Source organism: Tiliqua scincoides, chromosome 6 (genome assembly GCF_035046505.1).
Source record: "Tiliqua scincoides isolate rTilSci1 chromosome 6, rTilSci1.hap2, whole genome shotgun sequence".
Taxonomy (NCBI): Eukaryota; Metazoa; Chordata; class Lepidosauria; order Squamata; family Scincidae; genus Tiliqua; species Tiliqua scincoides.
Genome location: NC_089826.1, coordinates 76,720,469 through 76,738,793, shown reverse-complemented (window position 1 = coordinate 76,738,793; position 18,325 = coordinate 76,720,469). Strand labels below are relative to the sequence as shown.

The 18,325-nt window shown below is 42.1% G+C and overlaps 1 protein-coding gene across 1 annotated transcript in view; it reads left to right on the top strand.

The window, feature by feature from the left end:
* The window catches only part of RBPJ (recombination signal binding protein for immunoglobulin kappa J region), a 40,012-nt gene extending 32,327 nt beyond the window's left edge, over nt 1-7,685 (top strand). The window contains exons 10-11 of the mRNA XM_066632199.1: nt 375-478; nt 1,454-7,685. Coding sequence (XP_066488296.1) covers nt 375-478; nt 1,454-1,769 — 420 coding nt within the window. The 3' untranslated portion in view covers nt 1,770-7,685. The remainder of the gene's footprint in view (nt 1-374; nt 479-1,453) is intronic.
* The last annotated feature ends 10,640 nt before the right edge of the window (nt 7,686-18,325 follow it).

The window sequence follows — 18,325 nt, the reverse complement described above, 5'->3', positions numbered from 1 at the left end:
AGCCCAACAGCATTCCAGAGACCTCTCATCATCGGCCTCTGATGATCACCAGGGTTGTGAAGGCTCAGCTGGAGTTCCTGAGATGGTGCCCAAGATGGTGGGGCATGTCTGGAAGTGGACACAGATGTGTTTGAAGATTCTCCATGGGCCAATACCAATGCCCATTTGAAGTGGCACTGGCACAGTATTCGAAGATGACATAACTGATTTTCAGATAATGAGAGCTAGGTGGCAATTCTAGTTCAATATAGCAAACCGTTTTAGAGGCATCTTTCAAATGTGATTATATTACTGGGCTGTGTGTGTGTGTTGTTTTTTGAATGATAGCGCTCCAGTGAATTTCTCTTGGGTTTACATCTCCTTTTCCTCACTAGTTGAACGGTGGTGGGGACGTAGCAATGCTGGAACTAACTGGGCAGAACTTCACTCCAAATTTACGCGTCTGGTTTGGGGATGTGGAAGCTGAAACCATGTACAGGTATAGTACAGTCTTTGGGACTTTTATTTTATGTGATACCTTTGGAACAAGTTGCTTTATGTGTTGTTGTTTCTTTTACTCTCTAAACTGTGGCTGTCAATCACTATAAGCTTATCAGGCTTTTAACTTTGACTTAATGAATCAAAATTTAAATAACTTGTGTACCTCCGAATAAGTACATTTTTTGTTTTGAATGATCATTTAGAAAGCCATCTTTAAAATGTTGTTTCATTCCTTACTACAATAATGTACGTGGGATCGGTGTGGGCATGTGGAATTTTGCAGATACAAGTTGGACATATTTATCCATGGATTTTCCATCTGTGGATCTGGTTCAACCTGAATACTCCGAAGGGGCCCAGAGGGGACCAGCCTCCAGAGGGTTTTCTTTTTTATGTTATAATTTTAATTTTAAAATACAATAAAAAACAACACATACAAACTCAAAAAGCTGGAAATAAAAAATAAGAATAAATGAAAATAAAAACAGATATTGAAAGTTGTTTGTCAAATGCGGAGTTCTAAACTTACATTTCTTTATTCTGCATAATCATATAAATTACTAGGTATCGTATCTTAAACAGTCTAATTATTCTAAAATGCATTTTCAAGAACAAAGAAAAAAATTATCTATATATTATTTACTCATTGAATCCATAATTTGGCCCATTTTCTCCTGTGCGGATGCACATGGCCTTTGCAGGCTTCAGAAAGCCCTTCAGAGGCAACAGGAGCAGAGCTCCAGTCCCCTTTGGAGGGCTTAAGGGACCAGAAGCTTCAGTTACAGAGGATCCTAGAACAGATCCCTTGCGGACACCGAGGCCCCACCTGTATGCGTAATTCATATTGGTCATAGAATTGACTTGCCTGAGCTTAGAATTTTAATTTTTTACATAGATCAGCGCAAAATACATGTGTTCTGCCTTGGAAGTAAAAGTATCTGGCAGCTAATGGGTTTTCTTCCATTTTCGCTAGATGTGCAGAGAGCATGCTTTGTGTCGTTCCTGACATTTCTGCGTTCCGGGAAGGCTGGAGGTGGGTTCGTCAGCCGGTACAGGTTCCCGTCACGTTGGTCCGCAGCGATGGCATCATCTACTCCACCAGCCTTACGTTTACATACACACCAGAGCCAGGGCCCCGACCCCACTGCAGCGCTGCTGGAGCAATCCTAAGAGCCAATTCAAGCCTCCTGGCATCCAGCGATACAAACACAAACAGCGAAGGAAGTTACACAAGTGTCAGCACAAACCCGACCAATGTCACGTCATCAGCAGCAACGGTAGTTTCCTAACCACTGCTTTTTGTGTGGAACTTCTTTAAAAACTGACTTTCAAGTGCTTCAAACAATGAAATTGAACAATTTTTGTGGTTTCATGGGAAAACACCTCTTCACTACGCTTTGAACCTTTATCACCTGCAAGTGCTGATCTCAGTAGAAGCCACAATAAAAAAACAAAAAAATAAAATCGAAACAGGGGTTTGCCCCTTTATTCAAAATCTATTTTTAGCTGTCTCTTTAAAAATGAGCACGAAATAAAAATGTGGCTGGGATGCAAGCTGAACTAGAAAATGTGGACATAGCATAGTTTTTATGGACCAAGGAATGCTTTAGTATAAAAGGTACATTTTCACCATACCTTTTTGTATCACAACATATAGTACGCTTTTGTTACCAAATAGTTTATTTTTTTTTTCCTCTGAGCATTTGCTCTGAAGTATATTCAGGTTCCAAGCCTGACCATGCTTGTATAATCTACCATACTCTTCCAGTTTTTTAAAAATATATATATATATATTTTTGGTCTGTGGCTGGAACTGTTGCATTTTTTAAACTGAAGTCTTGTGACTTTTTATGAACTGAAATTTTTGTTTTTATTTTCAGCAAGTAGAACCTTGTAAAGGCCAGCATATTTTTTTTAAGATTATATGAAGTTTGTGCAAAAGCTTTAAAAATGCCTCTGCCTTGCCTGCAATACATGCAATGTATGTTAACTCTAGAGCTCCTTTTATTTGGTCATTGTGGATAGTTCTTTCTATGTGTTCCTTTTAAAAATGTATTTATAGTGTTGATTCATGTTTTTTAACATTACAAACGTGGCCTCTTGTGCAGTTCTCCTGACTGCTCACATTACCGGCAACTGTTGGTGTTCTTCCCTTTCCTTCACAGTCAGCTTGCGCATCAGAAAATATTTTCAGGATTTCTTCAGGTTGGCTTTTTTATTTTTTTTATTGCTAATCTTGTACATAATTTGCAATTGTATAAGTTAATGTGTTATATGTGTGAGTGTTTTTTTTAAGTGGACTGTGCCCAATAACTTCACTTGGCAGCATGTCTTCTGTCTCATTATCCAATGACACAGTTTTTCTTGAGAAGCATTAGCCACACATGGGATTGGTAGGTGCATCTCTCTGTGATTAATTGGAGCCACCACAAACTTAACCATGGCTTTCCTCAGGCTAGGCCAACCCTTGAACTAGTGTTTGTATGATATTTTTTCTTTGCGTGTGAAGTGATTGTACAGTTAAATGATAGTACTTAGAAAAGGGTGATTGCAAAAGCACTGATGTGGACTACTCTTCCCTCTTTCGCTTCCCTGCTAATGACCTAGTGCAATGTACAAATCTTCTCCCAATTGCACATTAACAGAGGGCCAGTTTACATCACTGCTGTTTTCTCCTTCCCAGAGTAATTCAATGCTCCATGTTGTGAAGAGCTCCATTGGGAGCTTTGTGAATGAGTCCAGTATACATTGGCCAGGATCAAAATAGTCTGTAGTGCTGATTCAGAAGACTTTTAAGTTTGGATCAGCCCCATGCATTTATGAAATTTGCATGTCCTGTTCCCTCTCCTTGCTTCATCTGTCAGGTCTTTTAATGTCCCTAATTGCTTGGTGGGGCAGAGGGTAGTTTGTCCAAACTACTTTCTTACATGCCAACCTGTGTGTAAGAGAGCAGTTTAGATGAGCCTCTCCCCCCCCCCCGTGCAATTAGGGAGATTGAAGAGGAGAGTGGGGAGGAGCAAGGGGAGGTATCAGGTCATGAGCATATAATTACTTAATTTTTGTGGGTCCAGGAGATAAAATACCCAAACAAGCTCAGAGTGTTTCTGCATAAGCATTGGGAGGCATCTGATTCAATGCCAGGTTGAACACTGTAGTGGAGGCTCTCAAACCTTCACGATCCTGACCATTTTGTTTTTGTGCCATTATATCTCTGTGAAGTTTAGTAGGTTTTTTGGATAATGAGGTAGTACAGAAGGCCAATGTATAGTGGACCCAGCCACAAAGTTTCCCCTCACATGGATTGCCATGGGTTGAATGCTAAACCCCATTAGTGGAAGAGAAAAAGTGGTTACATTAATTTAGGCCTTGAGTTGCACTAGATGAATATTAGTGGTACTTTTATTTGGAATGTACAATGTCTTATACTTTCCCTTCCCTCCCCCCTTGGACAATTTAATTTTATTATAAACCACCGATCTGTTTGCAAGCATCGAACTACCGATAAATTGAGTAGGATGCAGTCCCAATGTGCAATCCTCCCGCTCCCCCAAAGGAGAAATACTGCATTCTGTGTGCATCTTTATTGTTCAGTATACAAGAGACAGGTGTGCAGTGACTCGTGTGAACCATGGCTTCTTGCCAGGCAGCCTTTGACTTCATAAATAAGCAACATGAATGGGTTCCACTAGCCTCCACCTAGTCTTCAGTTTCCATCAGCATCAGCAGCATACTGTTGACCATTGCTTGTCCTCACTAGATTATTGTTCATCTGAAGGCTATATGCTTCATAGAAGACAGCAGCTGCTTAACGCGTTCAGTTAAATCAATACCACTGTCTTAAAATGTGCTTATATTCCACTATTGGCCTTCCAGCTATTTTTTCATACCATATAACCATTTCTGTGCAACATCCTTGCAAACTGCAGATTTTTAATACTAGCCAACTACTGCCTCACCTCATCCCTCTTCAGTGACCAAGGGCAGGATTCATTGTGGCCTTATCTCTGGTTTAAGCTATTTACTGGCCTTTACTTGCAAGCCTGTACAAGTTTCTGTCTTTAACATTCTCCTTACTGTGCAGTAGCAGAAATAACTTCACAGTGTATGTTAAAGATGTAAAGAGTATTGTGCAGTACTGAATAACTTGTGGACTATAGGCCTTTCACTGACTACCTTTGGAGATTGAAAAGTGATAGCATTTGGGGTTTTCAGTAACGTTAAAAAAAATCATCACATACACAGTTGGTAAAACCAGTCAATTTTCAAAGAATATTTTAGCAAATTTTTTGTCCAGGAGGTTGACATTTTTGCTTATAGCTGCATCTGATTCTAGTTAGTTGCTTTCTTTGCCACAGGTTTCCCAAATTGCATATATTCCATATTTGTATCTTTTGAGGAATCTGGACAGTAACCTATTGATTTTGGCATTTCTCTTTGCTGCAGGTTAATGAGAGGGGTGGTGTGGGAGGAGAGTGCTGCTTAAATTTTCAGCACTATCTTATAACCTTGGGATGCTTTGCTTTTGAAGCCTTTGTTGGTCTAGTAATTTTTTTGTCTTCATGAGGAACATCTAAAATGGAAATACCTGTAGTTTTCCAGAACATTATCTTTCTGAGAAATGTTCTCAAAGCTGGAATAACGTTACCTTTTCTAACTCTTTTTTGCTGTTAGCCACGTATATATTTCATTAACTGAAGGAACATTTCCAATAATATGTTGCCCATAACAAAAGCCCAGGTAAGCTAATCTGAGGTCCTCCATGCAGTCATTTGTAAAGTCCTTCAAAAGAAAATTAAGCTTCGCTTCTGAAACTGCTTCTGGAATAAGCCTGCTTAATGGAGCTACCTCAGAATAAGCCTGAGAATTGCAACTGACTTGTTTCAGCAACAGTTCATGCAGGTGGTGAGATGGTTGTAGCTCTTGAACCTTGTTTCAGACAAGGTTATCCACTTAAAGTTTTTTCTAGACTGTACCACTGGAGACGGCAAGTGGGAGAGGTTGCGTGTTTTGCGTGTTAAAACCTGAAGGCATGTAGATTTAGAAAACTCCCTTGTCTGGCAAAAGGATTCAGCTTAACCTTTTCCCTGACATACTTGTATCTCTGTGCAAGAAGATTTTTCCATGGGAGAGCGTTCAAACATGTACAGCCTCCCACCTGCAGTGGCTCAGTTCAGAAAAACACTTTATTCCCCTAAATTGAGTGATTTAGTTTGTAGTGTATTCAAGTGAGATGGGAGGATACTGCATTCTGATTTGGTTCAGCATGCTTTTTAAATAGCTGTCCTGATATCCTAAAAGAGCAAATAGTAATACACTGAAATTTGAAAACAGTATTGCGATTACATATTAAGCCATTTTTGCCTGGTCCACAGGTGCACACATTTGGTCTCTGTTGTGTATGTGCAACATTGGGCAGAAATAGCTTAAGCCACTGCTAAACTGCCCAGTTCCAAATTTTTTTCTACAGTTTAGAGTCATCGGGGATCGTGCAGGTTGTCTGCCTATAGCTCAATGCATCTCAGTGGTAATTAGAATGATTTTAGTGTACCTCTGACACCAGTGCGATCCCATTTCAGACAAAATAGTTTCATAGCGGCTTCCATTCTGGAACAAAATGCTTACTTCAGTTATTTTATCATGCCATTTACTATTTCTTTCAAAAGCAGCTGTGTATCTGATGAGTACAGAATGTGTGTACTTCCCTGTGCCAGATGTACTAACTTGTTTTCAAACACTGTAAGTGTGGGATTGAGTGGCAGCTTTGTGTTAGAAACAGTGATAGATACCCTTTCAGGACTGAAACATTTTTCTCTTTCCATTGAAATTGCAGTACTGAGTAACTGCCTCCAGGATTGTGAATGATTTTTCTACCTTCCCTTCATTCTTTGCTTTGGATTGTAAATCTTCCCTTATGGTATTGCACCACTGGTGGGGAAGCCTTGCCACAGAAAAGCATATGGGTCAACTGGATAGGAAAGACAGAGATTCAGTTACAGCTCAAGCCTACACATGCAACTGGGAAGTAAGTCTTACGGAGTTCGTTGGATCTGTTCTCGCTGTGATGTAGGTTCACAAAGTGTGGATGTTGGCTTACACTTTCTTCTAGGACGAAAAAGAATCTTGACTGTTGCTGTACACCCCTTCAGTCATTCAGTCTGTCTAGCACTCAGCGGGTGTAGTTTTCTTTGTAAAGATATTAGTTCTGCCAGCAACTTCTCTAAAAGTGGCTGATACTGAAGCAAACAGGTTCTCTGCAACAGCTGAAGAACATTTAATTTAGAGGAAATTGGGATAGTGTCAGTTTCTTTCTCACTAACAGGAAGAGCAGGGGGAGGCAACTAGAGTGCTGTGATGGGTTTTCTTTGAACATGAGGAGTAATCCATTTAAGCTGCAAAATGAGTGTATGCCCTGTTGGTTTAAGTGGAATTTACTTCTAAGTGAACTTGCATACCACCAGGCTGTTGTGGTGGTGGTGAAGTGACCATTGATTGCAGGTCTCGGGTTTCTCTGTGTGTGTGTGTGCGCGCGCTCAGTCAGTCCTTAAAGGGTTATATTTTACAAACCGCACACCTGTAAAGGTTTCGTAGCAATAAGATAGAACACTGAGCAAGTCTTTACCATAATTTTGTAGGAAAACGAATCTGCTCAGTTCCATATTTCATGCCCTCTCCCCCACCCCCCAAATAAGCCTGCGGTATGAGCAGTTTCCAGGAATAAATAAAGGTGAAATGTAAACCATGTTAACTGTGTTGTCACGTGTACTGTGTGTGTGTAATTAGTGCATTCAATATTTGGTTTTAAAGCGTTTCACTAAAGTTTGTCAAGGTTGAATTAAATGTCCTGTTACTCCTCATGTGACTAATTCATAAAAAAAAAATCATCTGTATGTTGATGAGATACAACAAACTGGTTTGAGATTTTGATGCACTTCTGCATAAGCAGTCAGTTGAATTTTTTTTTCCTGACCGGAGACGGTGAGGGCATCTGAGCAACCCGGATGAGCAGAACAAGCCTCTTGCAAGATATCACCAGTAGCTGTGCGGTTGTGCATGCTGGACTCCACACAAACTGGATACAGAATCTCTTATTGCAACTTGTAAAAAAAAATTGCAGAAGTTAGACAAGACTGTTTGTTTTTTATTCCAATATTGTAAATATGACCTAGTTCACTTTTTGATATTATTTATTAAATAAGGAAAAATGACCTGTTTTAATTTTGTTTAAATCAGAAGGCAATTAGTCAGCTTCAAGTAGTTGAAACGTTGAAACCAAATGTTTAGTTCTGGGTTGGATTCATCAGTATTTTCCAACTTCAGGTGCCAACTTAAAAAGGGGGGGGATTAGTAACCAGTTCTAACACTTGATGAAGATACATAATTACATTTGCATCATGCACAATGATGGCCAATATCATCTACTCTTATTCTTGTACTGCAGTTCTTTCAGAAAGAAAGCGATGATTATTTAATGGGGGGGGGCGCTATTTTGTAGGCTGGAACTCCAAGGGGCACCTTCTCTTCCTTGGCACTGAAGTCATCCTCAAACCTGCTCCCTAAGGACCAGGGAACTTTCTGACAATAGCTGAATGAGGGCCTACAGTTGGAAGGGGAGAAGTTGTGGAAATTCTGGTGAACCACATGGACATATGCTAAGAGATTTATGGATCTTAGGCTTTGATTTATGTACACTAGTGTCACATCCTGCAGGCTCATATCAGACCATTTGGAGATAGACTGAATTTTTGCCCCCTTCCTCTCATCCATCCTCCCAATAATTTTTCTGTGACTATTTTCATAGCAGGAATAAATACACTATTTTAGTGCATTCACATAGTTCTGGTCTCACTTCTTTTCCTTTCCCCAATTATATTTTCACTTCTGTAGTGGGTCTCTAAGTCATGGTTGGCCATGTTGGTGCTTTCGCATAGACACAGTTCATCCATTGTGCTTTTGCGCAGGTGCATTTGCACTGGGCTGCTGAGAGCAAGCTGTTCTGATCTCCAGATTTCTGGGCAAATCTCCAGATTTCTGGGCACATAGGTGTAATGAGAGGATGACCAATAAAAGGGTCTAGAAATGTGGAGCTAACCATCCATTACCGAAGATCAGGCAAAGGGTGTGATCCTATTCCCTGCTAGCACTGGTGACCCTGTTACAAGCTGCACAATGTCAATCATATCTAAGTTCAACCAGCACACAAGGAGAGGACGAAATGAACCTTAATAATTCCATGGTAATGTAGCCCTTGTAATTACTCTGCTAATGTTGATAGAAACTAATATCCACCAGTCATGGGGTAGTGGCCCCACATCACACAGACTTGCAGGGTACCGCCCCCAAGTGGTGGAGGCCACCATAAGGAGTATGGTGAACATGTACCAAGCAGAAGGTAGTGTCCAGTGAGTGGTCCCTATTAGGCCAACATCCTACTCACCCACAAACAAGTAACACAGTGGTAGTTTTTAACAGTGCCACACTGATAGAGCACACTCGCGTGATAAAAGGATGCCACGGTTTTCTATTTTTGGAACTCAACAGGTGGGAAACCCTGGCCTCTGAACGGCCCGCTTGGAGGCAGGCTGTGCAGCATGGCCTTTCCCAGTTTGAAGAGATGCTTGGCCAACAGTCTGAGGCAAAGAAGGAAGGCCCATAGCCAGGGAAACAGAACAGGGACAGGCTGCACTTGCTCCTGGTGTGGAAGGGATTGTCGCTCCTGAATCGGCCTTCTCAGCCACACTAGACGCTGTTCCAGAACCACCATTCAGAGCGCGATACCAGAGTCTTTCGAGACTGAAGGTTGCCAACACTCATGGACAGCAATGAGGTAAAAATCATAATGGATTAAAGTCTCCAGGAAGCAGTGTCCAACTTCCCTTATGCCACTCAACAAACACTTCCAAACAGAATTTTTCCACTTTAGTAGACCAAAGGAAGGAAGACTACTCCCTGTTTCCATCATGGTCACACAGGAATTAATCCTTTCCACACTAGCCCTGATTCAAATTGCCTCCTCTAGAGTTGCTGTTATGCAATATTAACTGTGAAGGAGTGAATGTGGGTGACTGAATGTTTTCAGCTCAAGGCTAATAGCATTCAAGAAGGGATTTGAATTGGGGTGTTGTATAAGGAGGAATGGGTTATTTCCACAATGCCATACTATGACCACCACCTTCAATTCGAATCGCACCACACCACTTCACCACACACACGGCTATCTTTAGACAGAATAGTGCCAAGAAAAACGTATACTCTCACACGCATATCTGACAGCACATCTGGTCATTGTGTCATAACTTTTGGGGGAGGGGAGATATAATTTGAGGACTCCTTTTGATGTTTTATCTTTGCATGAATTAAGCTGTCTGAGTTTATACACTCTGCTGTCTTAGTTTTATTGGTTTTTAAGAACTTAAGGGTGTTCACCTGGACTTTGTAGACCATCCCAACAGAGACCTGAGGCTGGTTGTATGAAAATGTTAAGAGAAATTTTGTCACAGCACATGCAGAATGGTGTTTGTCAGATCTCTACACTGCTTGGTAGGAGGTGATAGCTGGCCATTTTAGGACATGATTACATGCACACCATGACCAGTTGGGTTGACGTTCTAGCGATGTTTACCAAGGACAGTTTTCTGTTATCTGTTCCTGGGCAGTCACTGTCCTTGTTTTGCCTTGTTATACTTGGTATATTTTCAGGGTGCCTCTTGAAAATTATTAGTGTGAGTTGCTGGAGCTGCAATTCTCCAGGTATTGGTCGTCTTTCCTCTCTCCTCCAAATCTCCTCCAAAATTGTATCTCACAATTTACAACTCCAAGTGGCGTGGATTCCTTTTGGCTCAAGCACACATGCGTATAAACACACATGCAGGAAAACCACAAAGTACAGGTGTGCACCACTTAACGGGGATATGTTCTCCAATCCCTGTTATGTGATCAGGTTGTTAAGTGAACATTCAGCCCAATCTAGGGCCTTTGTGTAAATAACCCCCTGGCAGAGGCTAGCTGGCTGTATAGGCTACTGCGATAGATTGCCTCTTCTTTGCATTAAAGCTTCTTTGCTGCATAAACAGACACTCTGCTGCAGGCTATGGGAGACCTGACTGCCTCATTAAAGCCCCTTTGTTGTGCTTTGACCACCATTGCAGATGCGGTCCGTCACTAAGCAGATGCTTGTTAAGTGGCACATGCCTGTACTGCATCTCACTGAGCCTCCCATTTTACACATTGCAGCCAGTCTGATTAATTTGAATTGTTAGGTTTTTATATACATCTTATCATTTACAATTGAAATGAGAAATTCCCTTTTTGTTCTTAAATTTGTGCAAGACAGGTTATTTTTCACAGTAAATGAAGCAGGCTGAGCAGTGTAAGGCAGAGGGCAGATGCTGGTGTGAGCAATTGCCCTTGATGTGACCATGGGGGTGTTGCAAGCAGATTTTTTTTCTTTTTTGATGCATTGCTTTTCATCTATGAAATATTGGAGGGTATGAGCTGAAACTTCTCCATTGCTTGCTTAGTGTTCCCTTGTGACCCAGGCACTGTTAAGATGGAGATCATAGACAGTGGAAAGAATGGAATGTGTAAGATGAGGGGAGAAGAGTGATGGAGCTAGGAGAGTCCTGGAATGTAATAAATTTATGGGAAAGAAAATAATTACTAAAGAAGGAGTAAAACTTAATTCCAGCATGTTGCTTTAAAGCAGGTGTTTCCGCAGAAATGTTGAAAGAATGTCTGACTTAGCCAATCTGATACCTCCTTCAAAATGGTGGTTCACCGCTATCAGAGATAAAAAGCGCACACAGGTGGGGAGAATCTCACCGCTGCTGAGGAGATTCTGGAAGCAAACCGAAGTGCAAATAGACTTTTGCACAAGACTCCAAGGACAGTCGAAAGCAAACAAAGGAGTTTTGGCTGGGAGGCAGAAGCTGAGATGAAACAGGTGGGTGCCTTTAGCTAAAGAGGGGACTGGGAGTGAAATAGCCACCCTATGCACAGAGTGTATAAAAGGATTTTTTTTTCTTGTTAGTCACATAGGTAAAACCCAAATAGATAGATTTATAGAAAATGACTAGATAAATCATTTTGATCCTAAAGCAGCATTATAGTTTGTGTACATTTTAGGCTAAAAACACTTCTGTGTTTTTTCTTTGCTAAGGACAGTATTGCATTCACAGCTCACTCCCTTCAGTGAGACCCCTGGAGAGCAATCACAGCAGGTGAAGAGAAGTTCTGTGGTGGAAACTGCCCAGGTTGAGTTATGGTATAAGGGAGCGAGTGTGAGTGTCTGTGAAGCAGTCGTGTATCTTATTTAGTCACATTGATTTGTTCACAGGGTCTATCTTGGTTAGAAAACTGCATCGCTGCAACACCAGCTCGCAGCCCAATCCAGTGGCGCCCCTCCACTGGTGCTGCAGCCCCAGGCCATAAGGCACGTTTGCGCCACCCCTGCCTGCAGGGAGGCCTACGCTGTCAATGCCACAGATGAAGCCCTAGCCGCCGGTGGAGCAGAGGTAAGCTTAGATGGCGCTCCGAACAAAGTGCAGAATCCAGAAGTAATGGCAGTGATATGATGTGTACGCCACCAACTGCTTCCAGGTGGCTGATTTTGGCCCAGGGACCCAGGGACAGGGGGCATGCAACATGGGAGCTCCTCCATGCTGGCCTCTGCATGGAGTCTTACCTCCATGCAAAGTGCCAGCTGCCACTGCAGGAGATCTGTGATCTACCACAGCGTGGGGTTCCATTGGTGAAATCAGGCTAAAGCTGGCCCTTCCTCCTCTGCAAAATGCCACAGAAAGAAGACCTACCCAGTACCGGCCATTGACGAGGGGAGGGGCAGCTGGAGGGGCGTCTGAAAGCCCCTGCCTGCCAGAAAGCCCACTACCAGTTGCCCAGGGCCTATGAAAGTGGGGAACAGATACCCTGCCACCAGTCAGCACAGCCATTTTCAACTACTGTGCCGTGACACACTAGCGTGCCACAAGTGGTCCACAGGTGTGCCGTAGGAATTTGGGGGAAGATCATTTATTAGTAGGGCCAATGGGGCTGTGAGCCTCCACTGGCAGCATGGTGTGCCTTGTCAATTGTCAAAAGCCTGATGGTGTGCCTTGGCAATTTTAGTGCCTTGTCAGTGTGCCACAAGATGAAAAAGGTTAAAAAATGCTGAGTCAGCATATGAAGGACCATGAGATCGTGGAGTCCCTGTCCTGTGCTGCAGAGGATCTTCTCTGATGATCTCAAGGAAGGCCATATGCACAACCAGTGACTGGGGAGGGTGGGATCTGATCCCCCCCCCCCAAGAAGAGGGCAGGTAAAGATTACAACTTCCCCAGTTAGTAAAGATTCTTACCTTGCCTGCATTCTCTACATTAGGTGCTTGGAATGTCTGCATGTGGATGCCCCACTTAGAGAAGGGCACTTAGAAGAAGACACTTAGAGTGTCTTCTTGAGTCAAACCAAAGACAATTCTTCATTCAGTCGTTCAAGTGTTACAAATGTCATTATTTTCTTGAACTTATTGTTTTTCAGGCTTATAATTTTGCACTTGTTCTTAAATTCGACCTCAGTTGCCCCCCAAATCTCTCTATCGTTGCTTTTCCTGGACATGGTCTTAGTGATGGATTAAAGGGCAACTAAAGTGGTCAGCACTTAACTGACAGGTGGCCATTCACACATGGACATCTTGCTACCTGCAGATTATAATGAGTATGTTTTTGCTGGTGTCCTGCAGTGCTCCCTCGGAACTTGTGTTTTTCTGTCGCAGACATGGTTTGGATGCCAGATGCTGTTCATAGAGTAACCGATCTCTGGAGACCTAGACGAATTCCACACCAGCAGGGACACACGTTCCCATTATGCAGCCCCACAAGGTGACGGTTAGAACTAGACATGGAAAAGTTCCTCTTCTGTTGGTGCAAAAGCAAACAAAGACATCTGGACCATGGCAAATGGTGCGGTAAGGAGCCTTTTTGTCCTGTCTCCAAACCATTAATAGCAGTGTGTATACAAGTTGAGATGCAGGGAAGCACCCAATAGATGATGCACACCAGGTAAGAATGGAATGGTACATCATGGCATTCAAAGATAAAGCCCCTCCTGCCCAGAATCTATGCTTCTACTAAGACACACTTTATGTCTGTGCACTTTGTCATTCATCTTTTCTGTATTACCCTTGAGTGCTGGCAACTGCTTCAAAACATGTGCCTTCCTTCTATCTTGCAATTCTTTCCTGCTCTGGGCAACGTTTATTGATTTATTTTACCCTACTTCTAAGATTGTGTTTTATTTGCTGTTTTTAATCTTCTATTTTTACTTGATGTTATTTTAATATTATTCTTGTGTTGGTTGGTTTTTTAATCTGCTATTTTTATTGCTGCAGTTCTCTTCACAGTTTTTGTTTTATGGGCTGCATAACGTTACTTTTATGTCTTTTTTTATCTTATGATGTCAGCCGCCTTGAATGTTTTAATAGACAAGGGAAGGGTGGCAAATAAATATTTATAATCAGCTTGAAAACATGGCACTATACATTTAGACAGGGGTGCCCAAACGCCAGCCCTGGGGCCACTTGTGGCCCTCGAAGCCTCTCAATGTGGCCCTCAGGGAGCCCCCAGTCTCCAATGAGCCTCTGGACCTCTGGATATTTGTTGGAGCCCACACTGGCCCAATGCAACTGCTCTTAGTGTGAGGGCAACTGTTTGACCTTTTGTGTGAGCTGTGGGATGAGGGCTCCCTCCACTGCTTGTTGTTTCACGTCTGTGATGTAGTAGCGGCAGCAAAGGAAAGGCCAGCCTTGCTTTGTGCAAGGCCTTTTATAGGCCTTGAGCTATTGCAAGACCTTCATTCATTCATATAAGTTCATCTTTAATATATTCATTTATGTAAACTTATGTAAATTAATTAAGATAGGATCTCAAAACACATAGACGAACAGGCCTTGCTGAGGGAGAGTCAGCATGGCTTCTGTAAGGGTAAGTCTTGCCTCACGAACCTTATAGAATTCTTTGAAAAGGTCAATAGGCATGTGGATTTGGGAGAACCCGTGGACATTATATATCTGGACTTTCAGAAGGCGTTTGACACAGTCCCTCACCAAAGGCTACTGAAAAAACTCCACAGTCAGGGAATTAGAGGACAGGTCCTCTCATGGATTGAGAACTGGTTGGAGGCCAGGAAGCAGAGAGTGGGTGTCAATGGGCAATTTTCACAATGGAGAGAGGTGAAAAGCGGTGTGCCCCAAGGATCTGTCCTGGGACCGGTGCTTTTCAACCTCTTCATAAATGACCTGGAGACAGGGTTGAGCAGTGAAGTGGCTAAGTTTGCAGACGACACCAAACTTTTCCGAGTGGCGAAGACCAGAAGTGATTGTGAGGAGCTCCAGAAGGATCTCTCCAGACTGGCAGAATGGGCAGCAAAATGGCAGATGCGCTTCAATGTCAGTAAGTGTAAAGTCATGCACATTGGGGCAAAAAAATCAAAACTTTAGATATAGGCTGATGGGTTCTGAGCTGTCTGTGACAGATCAGAAGAGAGATCTTAGGGTGGTGGTGGACAGGTCGATGAAAGTGTCGACCCAATGTGCGGCGGCAGTGAAGAAGGCCAATTCTATGCTTGGGATCATTAGGAAGGGTATTGAGAACAAAACGGCTAGTATTATAATGCCGTTGTACAAATCAATGGTAAGGCCACACCTGGAGTATTGTGTCCAGTTCTGGTCGCTGCATCTCAAAAAAGACATAGTGGAAATGGAAAAGGTGCAAAAGAGAGCGACTAAGATGATTACTGGGCTGGGGCACCTTCCTTATGAGGAAAGGCTATGGCGTTTGGGCCTCTTCAGCCTGGAAAAGAGGCGCCTGAGGGAGGACATGATTGAGACATACAAAATTATGCAGGGGGTGGATAGAGAGATGCTCTTTACACTCTCACATAACACAAGAACCAGGGGACATCCACTAAAATTGAGTGTTGGGAGAGTTAAAACAGACAAAAGAAAATATTTCTTTACTCAGTGTGTGGTTGGTCTGTGGAACTCCTTGCTGCAGGATGTGGTGATGGCATCTGGCCTGGATGCCTTTAAAAGGGGATTGGACAAGTTTCTGGAGGAAAAATCCATTACGGGTTACAAGCCATGATGTGTATGCACAACCTCCTGATTTTAGAAATGGGTTATGTCAGAATGCCAGATGCAAGGGAGGGCACCAGGATGAGGTCTCTTGTTATCTGGTGTGCTCCCTGAGGCATTTGGTGGGCTGCTGTGAGATAAAGGAAGCTGGACTAGATGGGCCTATGGCCTGATCCAGTGGGGCTGTTCTTATCTTCTTATGTTCTTATTTCAAATTTTAAATGTAAATTAATTCTTTTTTTCCCCCTGGCCCCCGACACAGTGTCAGAGAGACGATGTGGCCCTCCTGCCAAAAACTTTGGACACCCCTGATTTAGACTGTAAGTTCCTTGGGACAGGGGCCTGTCTTCAGCTTATTTTATTCTGTAAAGTGTCATATATACTAATGTGCTATATAAATCTTCACCATTTAAATTTCAGCTTATATTTAAAAACCAGTTTGTCATAAACAAAATTGTGTAGTTACTGTTATCAGACCAAACTCAAGTAAATATTAAGAATATGAATTAATCTCCCCAACACTAATCTGAATAATCAAATCTAGCATCTGATTTTTATATAATTTGATTGGAGCAAATATGGGATATTAAAAAGTGGTTTCATAAGCAACCAAAAATCATTATGGAATGAAATGCTGTTTGAACATAACATGAAAGTAAATGTTTGCTATCAATTCTGGTGCCAGTGCGCAGACTTACCTGGTGCAAAGTCCTATATTGCGACCCCTGTGATGCCCCCCCCCCGCAACCATCCCCTTATGGCGCATTGGGTGCTACCACTGAGGGTGCAAGAGGTCAACCATTTGAACTGTGATGGCCATGGGTATGATTGCCAAGCCTCCAGGAATTGGTATCAATCCCAAGCTAACCAATGAAAACCATCCTGGAGATTTTAACAGGGCCTCCTTGGCTCAATGAGGAGGATCCCTTCTGTCTATGTCCAGCTTTGCTAACCCCTGACAAGACCCCTGCTGGCTGCTTTATTATCATACCACAGGTAATGCATAATCCAGGCATGTTTTCTCAAAAGTAATCAATAAGATGTCAGTGACATCTAACTAAAATAACACATCAGAATTATTTGTCAAATGGTTAAAAGAACTATATCTATAGTGGAATAATAGGTGACATTGTATGAAATATCTTAACACTTCTTTTTAATAAACACATTTTCAGTCATAATATGAAAGTAAGCATATTAAAATTACATTGTCTTAAACCTTGATGTTCAGCAGTGAGTTTTCACAAAACAAACAGATCACTTAATGCCTTGTGGTCTTCTGCAAAATGAAGAACGTTGTTTGAAAACTACCCGGCATATCCAAAACATAGAATAATTAAGACAGATCAAAATGATTAAGAAAATACAAGTAAGTACACAATCCATGACACAACTGTATATTCATATATTTACACATACGCTCATGTCAATAATGTACATAAAAAACAGAGGGTTTGCATCTTGCCGTCTTCACCTTTGCCCCCTCTTTTTGGGATCATCATTATGCTTTGAATGGTTTCTCTTGTAAGATGTATTTTGCTTTCCTTGTATGTATCCTTTCTGCTAATTTTCTTTTCCATGTTGTACCTAGACCAGTGGTTCGCAAACTTTTTAGTATCGGAACCCCCTTTTTAGTATGATACACCAGAAGGGGTGTCATTAACCTGGAAGTGATGTCATGTCTGGAAGTGACATCATCAAGCAGGAACATTTTAGCACCCCCATATGACAAAGTCAAATTAATTAAGTAAATTAAATGTTTACAATAAGTTTAAAAATTTATTTAAAACAAAGAAGAATCATCCTAAATCTCCCAGGCAATTGCAGATCTGTTCATAAAAAGAAAATCCCCAAACACTGCAATCCTATCTACACTTAAGCCATTTCTGCCAAATGTTGCATATACACAACAGGGACCAAATGTGTACATCTGTGGACCAGGCAGATCTGTAACATTTCCCCAAATGCATCATACACTGAGTCTAAAATGCACACTGAAATGAATGGGGACCCACCTGAAATTGGCTCATGACCCACCTAGTGGGCCCCGACCCACAGTTTGAGAAACACTGACCTAGACAATTCAAATTCTGTTCTAAAAAGCTGGATAATATGATCTTTATAACACATGCAAATGTGACATTTTCATAATGTCTTGCAGAATGAAGAAATCAAAATGTAACTTGTATTTCACATGATTTTCTGTATTTGCTAAACGCAGCACTATGTGGGTCCTGAAGCCATGCCCCCAATTACTGGAAAGATAATTCAGCACAGTGCTCAAATTACATGGTGGGGGGGGCATAAGGGCCCACAGCTTTTGTGATGGTCCTCTTGAGCCACTTTGGTTAGAGGGCGAGAGGGAGAGCATTTTGGGAGTCAGGGGGGTGGGGTTGTGGATGAAAAACTCATTACATTTTGTCTACATATGTTCATGTTGCGTGCATTGCCAGGAGAGCATGACCCAGACCAGTCTCATGTGATTTCACTAGGGCTGATGGCTAGAAAGCAGGGGCAGAGTAACTGGCCCTCCTTAACCCAGCAGTGTCTTTTCTAGTGGCTGTCTACTTGTGTTCTTTCGCATCTTTTTAGAGTGTGAGCCCTTTTGGAACAGGGAGCCATTAGTTATTTGATTTTCTCTGTAAACCACTGTGTGAACTTTTTTTTGAAAAGTGGTATATAAATGCTGTTAATAATATGCGGGTCCAGAATGCATACGTGTTC